The sequence below is a fragment of the Lithobates pipiens genome, unplaced genomic scaffold, assembly GCF_037356315.1.
Source record: "Lithobates pipiens isolate NorthernLeopardFrog02 unplaced genomic scaffold, aLitPip1_a1.2 Scaffold_27, whole genome shotgun sequence".
Lineage (NCBI taxonomy): Eukaryota > Metazoa > Chordata > Amphibia > Anura > Ranidae > Lithobates > Lithobates pipiens.
In genome coordinates, this window is record NW_027507788.1 from 194,265,414 (window position 1) to 194,283,106 (window position 17,693).

Genomic DNA, 17,693 nt, shown 5'->3' on the forward strand with positions numbered 1-17,693 from the left:
TATGCAAACCCCCAAAAAACCTTGGTTATAAAATACCACCAAAAGAAAGCTCCATTTGTCTAAAAAAAATTATATAAAATTAGTATGGTGTTGAATTATCAAGTCATTGTCAGCCAAAATATCACAGCACTAATGACCTGGTATTGAAGGGATATACGCACTTTAGTATTCATGTAGTTAAATATTACAATAATTGATCTTTTATATAGTTTCATTTTATATATTTCAGTCTGAGAAGGAGGGAACAAACATACGGGGTCAGGCTTTACACTAATATGCAGCAAAATGTCTGACTTGGAAGGGAGAGAATGGGTTGACCTCACCAATGCATTGCTGTTCCTTCTCTATCAAATCACAAACTGAAGCATAGAAACATGGCAATTGTTTTTTATTATTATTAATATTACAGATATTTATATAGCACTGTCAATTTACGCTGTACTTTATATATATATATATATATATATATATATATATATATATATATATATATATATATATATATATATATATATATATATAATATATTGTATCTTTATAGAACATCGTGGTTTAGCAAACTAGATGTTTGGATTTTATATCTACTTTGTCTTCTTGATGACTGATCAAGAAGTAGGATTGGAATTTAGAAAAAGTCAAAGTGAAGTCACAATTCCTGACCTGCAGAAGTGACTATAGATATTAATAGATGATCAATATGTCTGCCAGTCAATCCTTTTTCGGGAGCTGGTCGGCACTGACATACTCCATATTTCTGCTATGATAAGATTCCATTAAATTGCACAGGATCTGCAGTAGTGAGTCATTATTTGCTGGTATGAAATAATTTGTCTTTTATGGTACATTCTGGGCAAATACAACTTTTTTGTAAGCAAAAACTTCTGGATAGAATTATAAAATGTTAACAACTGCTAGGTTTAGTAACTGTATACGTTGAATATAGGTTCAGAATTAGTGACTACAATTTAATTTGGAAGATGAGAGCACTTTAGGAGTAAAAAGTAATGAATCGACATGATCATTCCTATGTCTCGTCTGCAGGATCCGAGATTGACAGTGTGCACTGTATTAGCAGCTCTCAATTTGAGCTTGTTAATTTACAGCTGCAGCAGAACCTTATAGAAGTACTTGTGGGCACTTTGATGACAGTAGAATTTGTATCCCTGCTAGTATCATCAACTCTCTCCATACTGCACACTGTGGATACAGCAATGAAGGATCATCAGTGCCTTCCACTGCACAAGAAGCACTTGTATCTCCAACTCATCTGGCTTTGATGATCACTCATTCATAGACACCACTCTAAGGCTGATTGAGATCCAGTCTAACAAGTGCCTGTCTTAATAAACCTCCTGCTTGACGTGATGAAAGCAGACCACATCTTGTTAACCTGGAGCCTGGGCGCTGAGAGGCTTGGAAACTCAGAATGGCTGATCTGAGGGAAAAGGAAATAAAGGTCTGAGATTCTATGATTAATTACAAATATAGTTTGCAAAATGTGGCATAGAGTCACCTGTCGGAGAAGGCTTCATAAGATTTCACACAGATGGTACCTGTTACCAATATTAAAGAGCATTTTAAGTAGCACATTGTTTCTGTCTTAAATGTTAAACAGGAGGGGCATCTTAAATAGTATCAGTCATGTAGAAATATAAGAGTCGCCACTTTTGGCTTCCCTTTAAAACTTCTATTTGACTGAATAGATCTGGCTTCTGAGCTACAGACCAAGAACAAGCATGCAACGAATGGAAGTCAAAGAAAAAACGTTTCAGATCCTAGTCCAAACACACTTGAGCGAGCCCTCCAGGAGCTATCACCTGTACTGGGCTAGCCAGTAACGTCACACTAAAGTTATTCCGTCAATAATATCTGTGTCACTGGAACAAGTAGGGATGAGTAGTGCATGTTCAGATTCTAGTCCAGACTTCTTAAACAAGCTCTCCAGGAAGCTGTCACTGTACTGGGCCAAAAATAAGAGACTGAATCATTCCTCACCCTCCCGCTGCACATATACAAGGGGTGTGTAAATTTGTGGCTGCAGGGCGGAGAACTCCTCAGCCGCTTACAATTGGCCCAGTACAGGGACAGCTTCCTGGAGGGCTTGCTTAGGTTGGTTTTGGACTAGAATCTGAACATGCATGATCTCATCCTTACGCTATTCTTGTTCCAGTGACACAGACATTGTTGCCAAGCTACCAGCAATTTCAGAGGGCTACTTCAGTAATAGTGGCTGTATATATCTCTTATGAGAATTGTACTTCAAGGCATCATAGATGTAAAGCTGAGCATAGATGAGAATCTAATCATACTCTGGCATGTGCATCTGAGGGACTGTAGAGCATGGAGCAAAAATTGGTCTGCAATGTTATCAGGGTGAAAGACAGTAGTAATTCGAGATTTCTAAGCTGTCTAATGACTGTTTTTTAGAAGCCTTGGCTGGTGGTGGCTGCATTGGTTTCATAGTCTATAACAGTGATGGCGAACCTTGGCACCCCAGATGTTTTGGAACTACATTTCCCATGATGCTCCACTACACTGCAGAGTGCAAGAGCATCTTGGGAAATGTAGTTCCAAAACATCTGGGGTGCCAAGGTTCACCATCACTGGTCTATAATCTATAGATGTTCCCAGTCTGTATGTTTCCCCTGGTTTTGGTGTCATAGGTTTCTGGATTTGTTCCGCACATCTGGCTGTCTTGACATAAACATTGTTTGGCGATTCAATAATGTATGTTTATGGAATGATCTTCAGGCTGGCAGATTGTGTCCATTATTCATTCTGCCCTCCCATGACAGTGATCAACTAAAGAGTCACTGGTCTGCTGACCTTTGACAGATCAATATTTCAATTTCCCTTGGTAATAAAAGACTTTATTACCATTTTCCCATGGACAATATTTACAGATGTCACAGCAATCTCAATAATTCAGATTTTTTTGAATTCTGTAAAAACCATCTTGCAGTTTGTCTCAGTGTAAACCTGTCACAAACCTGAAAAAATCAGCTGAGCATATAATGAAAAAATGCATAAGCAGAAGTTTCCTTCAGTGAAAAACGCACATTACTCTCAAGATTTCCAGAGATAAAGGTAGCTGACATTACATGCAGGGATGAACTTAAGACGTGTTTGGGTCCTAGTCTTGACCCACCTAAGCTATACCACCAGGAAACTGTCACTGCAAAGAGCCAATCATAAGCTCCAAGGCATTGCCCCGCCCTGCAACTGCACATATACATGCTCCCTGTATACATGTGGCTGCAGGGCAGTGCGTTCCTCAACCGCAGGCATGTTTGGGCTAGGATCCACGCACTCCTGAGCTTATCCCTAATTGGTTGTACACCTTGACATTTCCTGTAAGCCCCCACTCACTCTTATGTAGCGCGGTATGGGGCATTACACATATGTGTTTTGCACGTAGGACAGCCCTTTCACTTCAACAGGTTGCCCTATGCCCCACAAATACAAAAAAATGTCATGTACCTTCTTTAACTTGGCTCCTTCTGTGTTTTTTTTTTTCTTTTAGTACCACTTGTCAAAGAATGCACTTCTAGGTGTATTTGGAGTGGCATTAACAATAAATGGCACCACAAGCAGGATGCGCAATGTTTGCATGTTTTGTGTATACAGAAAAAATAGCACAATTTTGCATGAGTTTTCATGCTACATTAGTGTTAATGGAACCCTAAATGTTGAGCTGTGCCTGTGCCTCCCACCTCTAGTGCCATCTGTTTGGACTTGGAGTAAACTGCTTCACTGATCAATAGCTATGCCCAGGAGGCAGGAGAGGGTGGGGTCAGCTAAACGTTTACAGCAGAAGTCAAGATGCGCTAATTTTCTCTGAAGGCAACCTTTGCTTCAATATTTTTCAATATATGCTTGGTTGAATTGTGCAGGTTTGTAGCAGGTTAACATTAACTGTATTGTTGTCCTGACAGTATGAACTCACAGGTTTTTTTGGTTTTTTTTCGCAGTGAGACTTGCAATACTAGTGTGAAAACAGATCTATATTAATTCTCCCACACACAGTGCTTCTCTTGCTGTAGACTGACATCAGTAGATCAGCTCTGCTGTCACACAATGCCACAGTTAATTAGGGGCAATAGAAGCCTAGACTGGAATGTACTAATGACTCGCATAGAATGACCTACTACCCCCAAGCCCTGAACCTCTCTGCAGGTTGTCAAATAGAATGGATTGAGTTGGACTCCTGGCTACTAACCTACGTATGTAAAATATTCTGTGTGCATTAATGTGTGCGCTTAATTATATTCCTATATATCACAGAATACTATTGTTTTTTTTTTTCCCCACTATACATAGAAAAGCAGCAATGCTTTTCATTGCCATCAGGCTTTGGCAAAGGATGATGATTTATTTTTTAATAAATTGCTATTTTTTTTTTATCCATTTGTTATGCAATATACAGTAGGAGTGATGTATATACTGTACATAAGATATCCACAGCGACCAATCAAATGCCACATTTCATTAGTTTATCACAGTCATCAGACTGCACTTTGGGCATTTCTTTGCTAAACCTATATATGTTTTGCTGACTTGTGTTATTTTTGTTATTTTATTACATGTTCTGAAATTCTATGAATTAAATTGCTCAGTGACAGATTATCGCAGCCATGAGCATTATTTCTGTCATGCATATTATCATTAGACTGATAATCAATTGTTGCAACTTCTTACCCCAGCCTTACCTTTTTCTTGTTTCTCTGTTCTCATTTCAGCATGTCGAGGAATGCTGTGCGGCTTTGGTGCGGCCTGTGAGAAGAGCAGCACAGATCCATCTCAAGCAACCTGTGTTTGCAAGAAAACTGCCTGCCCATCTGTGGTGGCACCAGTTTGTGGATCTGACTACTCCACCTACAGTAACGAGTGTGAACTTGAACGTGCCCAGTGTAACCAGCAGCGAAGAATTAAAGTAATCAGTAAAGGGCCTTGTGGTAAGTTTGATGATTTTTAGCCAAGCATGTATATAGTTTTTCAATAACCTTATGAACGTGTGAATGATACTGTCCGTTCATGAGGCTCCACTTACTACCGATAGCAGTGTTTCATGCAACACTTGTGACATTATTGCTATGCATGCATTAATGGAGTCATTGGGGGGAAATTTACTAAAACCGGAGCACTCAAAATCTGGTGCAGCTGTGCATGATAGCCAATCAGCTTCCAACTTCAAGTGATTGTAAAGGTTCACTTTTTTTTTTTTTAAATAACGAACATGTCATACTTGCCTTCACTGTACAGTTCGTTTTACACCGAGATTGGCCCCAAACACTAACTTCTGGGGTCCCTCGGCGGCTCTTGTGGCTCCTCCCATTATCAGATAACCCCCTAGGAGGAGCGTTCTCCCGGGGGGTTACCTTGCCGGCGTACTCCCGAGCCCAGCATTTGCATCCATAGACACGAATGCCGGACTCGGCTCTGGCATTGGATTTAATTGACAGCAGCGGGAGCCAATGACTGCGCTGCTATGAATTTACCCAATCAAGAGCCGAGAACCCTGGGCAAAGGAAGAGCGTGACTCCACCAGGCGAAATTCCAGAGCTCTAATGCATAGGATGCATTAAGGTGAAAAACACTAGGGTTTACAACCCCTTTCAGCTTGTTCAACTGAACTTTGACAATAAAACCTGGAAGCTGGTTGGTTTCTATGCAGAGCTCCATCAGATTTTGCACATTCCAGTTTTAGTAAATTCCCCCACGTGTCTTGGTTCTGTCTGGACAATAAAAAAAGAGGAGGAGATTAAAGAAATAACGATGGCATTGGGTTACCAAAGCTGCAGAGTCTTAAAAAGTTTATGCAGTTCCCCCTGTTGTACCTGAGCATCTAGTGAGGACTATAGATTAAGTTGAAAAGGTCCATATTGAAAGCCACTTTTAAGCAGTAAACATTGGAGCCATGGTGTATATATTGCCCACAACAACTAGTTGCGTGTCTAGTTCTTTGTGCCTTTAATGCAGTTTCACACTCCTATAGTGAATACATTTCCGAGTTTCAGTACTACCATGCCCCTAGTCTTGTTGCCCTAAGCACCTTCACTCGGCGCTTACATCTGATTTCTGTAGTAGAAGTAGAACTTCAGTAGTAGAAGTAGAACTTCAGAAAGTCTATTGTATATTTTGATCCTCCATCATCAATGATTTATGCATCTTAGCCACAGGATTTGTGCCTATGAAATTCCCTGTAGGTGTGCAATAACACACTGTATAGTTGTTGAAGCAAAAGCCTTATCCAGTCCGCCCGTGCAGCTCTGTGATTAGATGTGCTATACAGGGCCTTTTCTCTCCCTATTTTTACGTCCCTCTAATGGGATATATAATGAATGGCCTCTTTCCTCTCTGTTATATGGCTCCCTGGCTATACATATACTATAATGTGCAGTCTTTCTCTTTATTGCCCATGCAGCACCATCATCAAAGCTGCTGCACAGCAGTCAGGTGCCTGGCTTTTTCCGAGGCCTGATAAAATGCACATAGGCATTTGCTTCTCCCTGAGCAAATGTATAACACGTAGCTTAACCTTTTTACCATGCACTCTCCATTTTTGATGTATAACACATACTCCTTTTTCCTTGATTATGTATTCAGCAAACTGGTTGTTTCTTGTGCGTTCCTAAATTTCTGTTGCAGTACAAAAAAAAATGGAAAGATCTATAAAATACAGCTTACACTTTCCCTTTAGAGCTCCAGAGGAAAATGCATTATGCACTAACTGTCTTCAACACAAATCCCTAACCAGGTAAACAGCGTTAATCCTTCCATTTTTCCTCTTCCACTCAAAGATGCTCCAACCACATTTAGTGCCCGGTTGGCCTGTTCTGCCAACAGATGACCTTGCAGCTAGTCTTGGAATGGAGCAGTCTTTAGTCTCCTGCGTAAATATCTCTTATCTATTTAGCGCAGAAAATGAACTGTTAAAAATAGGAAATAATATGCTAATTTTGGCTTATTAATGGACCCAGATGACCTAATAATCTAGCCAGCCTTCACACATTTGGCCTTTGTTTTCAGCCAGTGAATTACTTATTGATGCGTCTTTTCCACAACAGTAAAAAGGTAATAGGAGATTTTTATAGATCATGAGGTCAAGGCCGGGCCTTAATTCCCTGCACCCTGCTGCAGCTCCCTACGAGCCTGGCTCCTTTTCAGTGATGCTAATAGAACTGCGTTGTCAGGCTGCACGCTGCTGCTAGGAGTTAGACGCTGTGTAAACGAGACCCAGTCCCCTTTCTCTCCAACTAAATTAACTTGACCTTTTTCTTTCACGTTGCTGAGGCTTGTCTCTGCTCTCCACGCTGCCCTCTCTCTCTTACATGTGGAGCCAGCCTGGAGGTAACTGCTGTGAATAAGGCCATGCTGTGTGCTTCTAGCATTCTCCCTTTGAATGAGAAGTGTTTATTAACTGGTGTATGTGCAAAAACCAGAGAGTTGGTGTATCTAAATCCAGGCGATCATGATCCCTCAAAGCCCTGGCGGCAAGGGAATATAGAATGGATATTTTTTTTTGTACACCATTCCAATGCATGCCTGTAATTCTAGATTGATTGTTTGGTCTACAAAAAAGGCGCGCCATTAACATTTATAGAAAATGAATTCCATAAGCTATATACATACATCTTTTTTATTAGCATGCAGTAGTTCATTACATTGAAGTAGACCTATCTTTATTTTTTTTGTAGTGAATTCAGTGAGTTTAATTTACATAACCTTTTTCGATGTGGAATGTATTTACAGCTGATTCAACATCGCAGCAATGATCTTGTTCAGAAACCTAATGAACATGTAATGAGAGTAGTGGGCAGTACAGTGCCACCACAGAGATGGTATTGTTCAGTAACTCGACCACTTCAAGACCAGACTATTTTACCCCCTTTCAGTGCAGGCCATTTTTCCATTTTTTTTCACAAAGTTGTCATTTCAACAATGTATTTCTCACACACAACGCAGGACTACTTTTTTTTCAATTAAAGCCGGAAACAAATTCTGCTACTCCTCCCAAGTATAGAGATTACCACATGTGTGAGACTTTTTTTTCACAGCCTAAATGCATAGAGGGGTACAAAATCTGGAGAGCACCTTTTGACTTTCAAGGAGCGTAAATTACACACCTAATTTCCTGACTACCCATCATATGTCTTGAATCCCTGAAGTGGCAGAACAAGAGAAACTCCCACAAAATGACCACATGTTGAAAAGCAAACAACCCAAGGTATTTTCTGAAAGGCGTAGAGAGCCTTTGGAAACTGTCATTTTTTGTCATAAGTTTTTGTAAAATGCCCAAAGAAAATGCTTTTTTTTTTAACACCAAGTTGTCAATTAATAAAATATTTCTAACACGCAGCAGGGGCATACTTAGAATTACACCCCAAAACATATTCAATTATTCCTCATACGTATGATGATACGATTTGTGTGTAACCTTTTTCAGAGCCTAGCAACACGGAAGGGCCCAAAATCCAAGGAGTACCTTCAGACATTCTAGGTGCATAAATTACACATCGCATTTCCTGACTAGCTATTGAATTTTTGGAGGCCCTGGAGCACCAGTGGAAACACCTACAAAGTGATAACATTTTTGCAGGGTAAACACCCCAAGGTATTTTCTAAGAGGCATGATGAGTTTTTTGAAGACTTCAATTTTTTGCCACAAGTTTTTGAACAAATATAAGAAGAAAATAAAAATCATTTTGATTACTCAAAGCTGTAAATTAAGATATTTTTCATACACAGCATGGACTTACTTAGAATTACACCCCAAAACACATTCTGCTACCCCTCCCAAGTAAAGCTATGTCACATGTGTGAGACTTTTTCAATGTTTGGACTGTTTATGTGCTAGATATTATATCCTGTGTATCATACAAATCAACCAATTGTATCAAAAACAGTGTTCTTTAATAGGCGCTGTGTATAAGTGGTCAGGGAATATAGCTTAGTGTAGCATCACCTGTAACAGTCCCCATTCTTATAAGCCAAGCCTACTGGTATGTGGCTGACCCCCAGGGATACCTTGTTCAGAGGCCCCTGATCTGTGATCTGTTGTGTCTGATGGACCCAGTTATCACAGGGCATGCACTTTTAATACACCCTTCTGAATCCAGGAAGTTCCTTCCTGGCCACTATTAAATGGATCTTTTAGGCTTTTATCTTTTTCCAGAACTTTTTTTCGTGATAGTGCTTTTTAGCTGAAGAGACTTTGCGTGTCTCATCTGCTAAAAAAAGAACCCTCCCCTCTTTCCAAGCAATTTTTAAAATATTGTTGGTCCTGTGCCAAGCACCTCCTCCTCTGTACATTGACCACACCAGGTTGATCTCTCTGCACTGTTACCATTCACAGAACACCTTGTATTTTTTTTTTATTAATACAAAGTGTTCTCAGATTAGATGAGACAGGGAGAACCTACGGCTTAATGAGAGATTAGCCATGAGGGACCCGAATGACTGTTGGGGAAGCTGGTGGTGCCATTAAATAGATCACCGAGAGGAATTGGTGAAAGAACTGGGGAGTACAGTTCGATTTAATGTACATCTGTCATTAAAGAATTATGTCGGCTGCCATAGTTGACCCCTCATTTTGAAAATACTAGTTTCCTTGCTGTCAGTTTGATGTCTTGGCTTTTGGTCCTGGAAATTTTGAGATTGAAAACATGTCACTACTTTTCTGACACTCATTTGCAAAATGCTTGTTTGAGGTCTGTGGCTAAAAGTACACAACCAAGTAAATAGCATTTTTACAATTAGGCCAGAAATTACAGCCCTTGTGCTGTTCCAATGACTGGGTGTTCATTATAAGAAACCCGTATTGAGAGAAATAAAGTGATCTTCCATTATTGACCACTTACAAAAATACTAGGTGCGTGGCTATCACTCTATCCAGTGCTAACCTGTATCAGAACTCTTAACCTGTGCAACTGACAGTTGCCACTGCTACACTGTATATTGCCTCAGTGCAGGTTTCCTTTTAAAGACTTATTAAAGCTGTGAAAGTATTTTTGCCTAAATGTTTTTGTTTTTTTTTTGCTGCTAGAGCTCCAGATCATAAAATGCATGCACTGCTCTTTAAAACCAAACCACTTGATACCGTCTTACACTATACAAAGCCTTTTATATCACTGGCCAACTCAGGATGTCCTACGGGGTCAAGCAGTAGAGTCATCCAGCATTGAAACAAGGACATTTTTGACCTTGTTCACCAAGACTGGTTTTAATATAATTTGCTGACATTTCAGAACTTGTATTATATTGACGATTCTTTCTGTTTTTGAGAGGCAGCATGGAAGGTGTGTTCTAGAGATGGGCCAGGGCGTGTTCGAAATCCCACATGCCCGATCCTGCCAGGAAGCAAACTCTGTACATGTCTAATCACAGGCAGTGAGACATATCCCCATCTGTGCAGCTGCCAACCCAGGTAATGTCTCACTGCCTGTGATTAGCCGTGCGCAGTGTCGGATTTCTGGCAGGATTGGGAATGTGGGATTTCGAACATGCCCGAACCCATCTCTAGTGTGTTGCCATATCCTCCTGCAGGTGTGTTCTAGGATCATGGACAAAGGGGGTAGAGAAAATGGAACACTATAGCAATGTATGGATGAAAAACTGAACTACTGAGCTGGTATGCACTGTATTTTTATATCAAGGATTATAGTTCAGTTTTTACTGGAGTATATCTTTTAATAAGATTCTTCCATGTGGAATTGCTGCTCTAGAGTGTTTGAAATAACGTTTAAAAAAAAAAAAAGAAAATGTAGGATTGTGCAATCTGGGTAACATTCACAGAATGCACACATACAGTTGTGCTCATATGTTTTCATTACCCTGGCAGAATTTGATTTCTTGGACATTTTTCTGGACCCTGATCAAAAGTTTACATACCCTCATGATTTTGGCCTGATAACATGCATGCAAATTGACACAAAGAGGTTTGAATGGCTATTAAAGTTAACCATCCTCACCTGTGATCTGTTTGCTTGTAATTAGTGTGTATGTAAAAGGTCAATGAATTTCTGGACTCCTGACAGACCCTTTAATCTTTCATCCAGTGCTGTATGTTTCTGGATTCTGAGTCATGGGGAAAGCAAAAGAATTGTCAAAGGATCTGCGGGAAAAAGTAGTTGAATTGTATAAAACAGGAAAGGGATATAAAAGATATCAATAGAATTGAGAATGCAGTGTTCCAACTCTCATCAAGAATTGGAAAATGAGGGGTTCTGTTGAAACCAAACCACAGTCAGGTAGACCAACTAGAATTTCAGCCACAACTGCCAGGAAAATAGTTTGGGATGCAAAGAAAAACCCACAAATAACTTCAGGTGAAATACAGGACTCTCCGAAAAACATGTGGTGTGGCTGTTTCAAGATGCACAATAAGTAGGCACTTGAAGAAAGATGGGCTGCATGGTCCTGTTGACAGGAGAGAGCCATTACTATGCAAATGCCACAAAGTATCCTGCTTACAATACACCAAACAGCACAGAGACAAGCCTCAAGCCTTCTGGCACAAAGTCATTTGGAGTTATGAGACCAAAATTTACCTTTTTGGCCACAACCATAAACACTTCATTTGGAGAGGAGTCAACAAGGCCCATGAGCAATGGTACACCATTCCTACTGTAAAACACAGAGGTGGATCGCTGATGTTTTGGGGATGTGTGAGCTACAAAGGCACAGGAAATTTCATCAAAATTGATAGCAAAATGAATGCAGTATATTATGAAAAAATAATGGAGGAACATTTGCATTCATCAGCCAGGAAGCTGTGCATGGGACGTACTTGAACATTCCTACATGACCGTAATCCAAAACACAAGGCCAAGTCGATCTGGCATTGGCTACAGCAGAATAAAGTGAAGGTTCTGGACTGGCCATCTGTCTCCTGACCTCAATATCATTGAGCCACTCTGGGGAGATCTCAAACGTACAGTTCATGCAAGACAGCCCAAGAATTTACAGGAACTGGAGGCTTTATTTCCAAGAGGAATTGTCAACTTTACCATCTGAGAAGATAAAGAGCCTCATCCACAAATACCACGAAAGACTTCAAGCTGTCATTGATGTTAAAGGGGGCAATATACTAAGAACTAGGGTATGTAACATTTTGATCAGGGTCATTTGGGTAGTTTCTGTTGTGATGATGATTTAAAAAGACTAAGCACAGTTAATAAATAATGGCTTCAGCCAAACACTATCCAAACACTATCCATGAGTGAAAGAAAAGTTTTTGTGTTATCATTCATATTCTCTGAAAAATGGCCAAGAAATCATAAATTCTGCCAGGGTATGTAAACTTATGACCACAACTGTACATTTTTATAATGACCTCAGTACTTGTTCCTCTTTGGAAGATCTTGCATGGCGTCACACCTTATCTTTGATAGCAAATGCTGTTCATTTGTATGCTACTCAGATGAACTTCAGCTTTCAGCAAGCTCGGGGTCATTTGCATACTTAAAATATTGCAGCTAATGCATATCAAAAATGTTTTTGCAAGGCAGTTTTTAGAAGAAAGCTTTAAAAAAAACTGGGAAGCTATGAATTCAGAAATAACAAAGATCTGCAGTCCAAGCCTAGTCATGTCCAGATATGATCATGGTTGAATATATTCTTGAAAAATGTTGTTTTCTATGTACGAAGGCTTCATCTTCCCACTTTATGCATTACACTTACCTTGCTTACACATATTAGGAATGCAAATAGATCCACATCTAAAAGGTTTACACAGGTTAGTTAGAATAAAGTATTGTTACTTTGTCTTCCTTATAGGTTCCCGAGATCCTTGCTCTTCTGTGTCCTGCAGTTATGGAAGCACCTGTGTGCGCTCAACAGATGGACAAACTGCAAAATGTGTCTGCCCAACCACCTGTGCTGGTATACCTGAAAATATTGTGTGTGGTAGTGATGGCAAAGATTATCGAAATGAATGCACCCTCAACAAGCAAGCCTGTGATAACCAGGAGAACCTCTACAAAAAGTTTGAGGGCTCATGTGGTACGTACTACGGGGCAATTATGCTTTGGTTTATTGGCCATAAATAGATATAACTAGCTGACAGTTTCAAATCTTCCAGCTGTTTGTTCGACAAGACAAGGTTGGTTAAAAGTTCAAAGTGTTTTCTACTTATAGACAGATTTAGGTTTGGGAACAGAAAGTAAATGTTGCATATACTGTAGCAAATAATGATGTTCCAGCTATAAGGTTTCTAGAGCAAGTTAGAAAATTCATGCTGGTTGATATGAAAGATGCTTAATTTCCCTTTTCCCTTTCCAATAGTTCTGAACATCAGCCCATTCTATATTGCTTCCTTTAAGATCTTCGATTCATAATGGTAGCATAATTTACAGGATTATGTGGAAGGGAACCCAGGGCAACCAAATAAATGGGTTCCCAAAATCCCCAGCTTCATTAAAAACTAGGTAGTATTGCCGTTCTAAATAATAATAAATATTGAGCAATTATCAAACCCAATAATAATATGCAATTTATGCAAGCTCTGGGGAGAGTTTAGCTTGTGGAAGCTTGGGGGCAATGGCAAATAACCTATGTTGCCAACAAGTGAACTTGTATATAATATAATAAACAGCCTTTCTTTGTTCAACGTTATAAGCCTAAACGTCTGAAGAGTCTAATAAGAGGAAAAAATAATTGGCAAATTGCTTACAGGTGATGGATTTCTGTTGGGAATAGCTGAGTGTCTGCTCCAAGCAAAATCACTGTATCTCATTTAATACTTCCCCCCTTATATTCCCCCAAGACAGTTATTCCAATATACTGTATGGTTTACTTCAGTTCGGATGGGTAGAGTTGTATTGTACCCATATAATTAAATTAATAACATGCTTTTTTTGCAGTGTGTGTTGCTTTTATATTTATTTGTTCTTGAAAATATTGTTTTTACTAAAAATATTTATTTTATTAAAATAAAGATTTGCCTATTAAAGCTATGTACACTCTAATAATGCTATTCTCTAAAAGGGAAAGAACACAGCAGTACAGCAAAAAAAGTACTAATTTTTCACATTTTGTTTTAAAGCGGAGCTCCCCCCTAAAGTGGACCTTCCGCTCATTGGAACCCTCCCCCCCTCCGGTGCCACAATTGGCACCTTTCAGGGGGGAGGGGGGTGCAGGTACCTGTACAGTACAGGTATCTGCACCCACTTCCGGCATAGATATCTGCAGAATATACGCCCCTTTCCTCAGAATCTACGCCCCTTTCCGCAGGTCCCCCGCTGTCTGCTGGGAAACACACGGATCCCAGAGACAGCGGGGACCATCCTTATTACGCAGCGCGACTCGCGCATGTGCAGTAGGGAACCGGGAAATGAAGCCGCAAGGCTCCACTTCCTGATTCCCATAGCCAAGATGGCGGCGGCAGCACCCGAGAGACGATCGAGTCCTTATTTTAAAAGTCAGCAGCTGCAGTATTTGTAGCTGCTGGCTTTTTTTTTTTTTAAAAAGCGGAACTCCCGCTTTAACTGCCCTAGGCATTGCTCCACAAGTATTTTTATTCTGGTAAACACTAGCGTTTTTTTTTTTTTTTCTTTCAACCCAGCGGGCTGAATGAAAAAAACTGAAGAGCTCAGGAAGGTGCTGATCGGTTGTGGATCAACAGACCTTTTTCGATCATGCCCCGTCGACAGAAGCCAGACCAGCTGCCTTAAACACGGGCCGAATGTCGGCCGGTTTCTATTGAACCAGTTGATACCACCTGATATCGGCTCATATGTGCAGGGCTTAATGGTAAATGCAATTCCACACTCAGGCGCTATCTCTTACTTTTATCGTGCACTGGAGAAACTGCTGCAATCTAATTGGTTGCATTAAAGAGGAAGTAAACCCTGATGAACCCCATCAGTACTTCCTCTTTGATTTCCTGCAAAGGTAAAGCATAATGGACTACTATGCATCGCATAGTAGTCCATTATGTGTCACTTACCTGACACAGGAGCCAGCGAAGTCACCGCTGTCCCCTTGTGTATGGAGCCACCATCTTCTTGGTGGGTCTCGCTGCTCCAGCGCTGTCATTCGACGGAGCCGCGATTACGTCACTCCCGCGCACGGGAGCCACCACTCGCGGCATATCGCCGTTAACAGCAGCGTGCTGCTGTCTATGGCGCATGCGCCGTAGACAGCAGTGCCTGTCTTTTGGCAAATATCTCCTAAACCGTGTAGGTTTAAGAGATATTTCTTGGACCTACAGGTAAGCCTTAATCTAGGCTTACCTGTAGGTAAAAGTGGTTTGTAAGGGTTTACAACCACTTTAAGCAACTGCTACAGTTTCTTCTGGTGGTTCTGGTTGCCTCTGCCCACAACTCATATGTGTGACCGATATGTGAGAACCATTAGCGCAAAAAACAAACAGACAAAGCTTACAGACTTTAACGGTACCAAAGAAAGACTAAAACACATTAAATTCACGTAAAAGGTATTTTATTACAAAACAATTACGCATAAAAAAAAAGGTATGGATCTAATTCTCTTAAAAACAGGTCCTGAGGAAGCTGTTTTGTGAAACGCGTCGACCTTCTGGCCATCTTTACAAAGAAACAATATGTGGAGTATATATGTACTAGCAATCCAACAATCATATGATGTTTTTAACAGCATTACCTCTACATCTTTTTTTTTTATGTAATTGTTTTGTAATAAAATACCTTTTATGTGAATTGAATGTGGTGTAGTCCTTCTCTGATACCGTTAAAGTCCGTAAGCTTTGGCTGTTTGTTTTTTACACTATCTATTTTGGATGAGGTACCAATTTTTAAGCCTGTTCTCTATAATATATATGAGAATCATTATTTAGTGCAATGGTTGGCTGTCAGAGGTTATATACTGCTAGTTGCCTTTGCCTTATTAATTAATACAAAAATATATTGCCTGATGTAACACCAAACTGACTGTGTTTGTAGTAGAGTGCACTGTTCTAATGATTGCCCTCATTTGCCTTGTGTGTTGAAAGACCCTTGCAAGAGCGCCCTAAATGATATGAACAGAGTATGCAGAGTGAACCCACGCACACGAAAATTGGAAATGCTTTCCCGACCCGAGAACTGCCCATCCCGCAAGGAACCGGTTTGTGCCGACGATGGGGTGACTTATGATAACGAGTGTGTAATGACCAGGACTGGAGCCATCAAAGGGATAGAACTAACAAAGGTGCGCTCAGGGCAGTGCCAGGCTCAGGGTAAGTAAAGCCAATAGTTTGTGTATAAAAGTGTGACTGTAATATAATTGTGCCTAGGCTGGAACATTCCAAGCAAACCTGTATGAAATAAGTGTTCTTTTAGAGCTGGGTTTGTGTTTTAGATCCCTCTCTGCCTTGTGTTGTGAGTAGTTTAATGTTAAACAAGCTCCGTCAGAGTTTCTTCTTTCTAATGGTTTAAATATGTATGCACACTTTGTTGATCGTAAAGCACATATCCAGTGGGTTTTTTTTTTTTGCCACATTTTCCCCTGCACCTGTTTTTAAATAATTCTCAGGATTTATACCATATTTCTTGCGCTACTACCGCGATCCTCACTGTCCTCCTGTTCACATACTGGGCGGCTGCCCTGCTGCATAGTAAACACAGGGGGTCACTTGCTCAGCACAGGTGCCATTCCGAGAACTTCTTGTGTTTTTCTTGCATACAAGGCATTTTCTGATTGGATGAGATGAACATTGTGATGTCAGCGCCCCTTTCCCACCCCTCCACCTCATCCAATCGCAGAGTGCTTTGTATTCATAAGGAAACATCCCAGGCAATTCTTTGAATGGTGTCCATTTTGAATGAGCAACCCACTTGGCACAGGACTTGGAAGATAGCGAGGACTATTGGATCATAGCAAGGAATTCAGCTTTGATTTAAAGTGGTTCTAAAGCCAAAACGTTTATTACTCTAATGCAATCCCTGCATTAAGGTAAAAAAAAGTTTTATATTTTTCTGTCCTCCCCCTTTCCTGTCTAAAGAGGAAGAGAGGGGTGAAGAGATCCAGTGCTGTGCATGGCTGCATCTCTTCTCCCGTCTCCTCCTCTTCACACAGGGACGCGAGCAGCAGCCATTGGTGCTCCTGCTGCTGTCAATCAAATGCAGTGAGGAGGAAGCAGGGGTGGGGCTAAGCCCGGGGCACATGAAAAAGAGGTGAAGCCAAGATCATTGGCGGGGGACTCCAAAAAAGGAGCAATTGGGGTCGCTCTGTGCAGTACCATTGCACAGAGCACGTGAGTATGACATCTTTATTTTAATTTTAAAAAAATAACCTTTCGTAACACTGAATGCTATTATCATGGTGTGCTTTAGTTTATAAAGCTTTGTTGATATGCACAGTTTGTATGTTTGTGGGGCTGCCAGACTTGCTCATTACACTTTCAAGCTGTACTTTATGCAGACCCTTTCATCTCACGGCAAGTCTGCTGTACAGCTTCTGTTTGACCGAAATCAATAAGACCCTCTGTAGTCTCTAATATAACATGAAATACTTACTTTGTCCCTGAGAGCCAGAGACCGCAATGATTTAGCATACGTTTACTTAAGATATTAATGTGATTTGGTAATGTTGACGTGTTTATTAATTCATCTCAAGTATGAATTTTAAAGCACACTTATTACACCTGCAACAGTAAGTTCTCTACATACATTCTATAGGAAACCTTTGTCCCTCCAGCAGTATGTGAAGTTTCACTAAGATTTCTTAATTTCTGT

General features: G+C 40.4%; 1 protein-coding gene across 8 annotated transcripts in view; it reads left to right on the forward strand.

Moving 5' to 3' along the window:
• The window catches only part of AGRN (agrin), a 713,847-nt gene that overhangs the window by 465,415 nt on the left and 230,739 nt on the right, over positions 1-17,693 (forward strand). For all 8 annotated transcript variants that reach the window (XM_077458091.1, XM_077458095.1, XM_077458096.1 and 5 more), the window contains 3 exons: positions 4,740-4,955; positions 12,778-13,002; positions 15,971-16,195. In XM_077458091.1, coding sequence (XP_077314217.1) covers positions 4,740-4,955; positions 12,778-13,002; positions 15,971-16,195 — 666 coding nt within the window. The remainder of the gene's footprint in view (positions 1-4,739; positions 4,956-12,777; positions 13,003-15,970; positions 16,196-17,693) is intronic.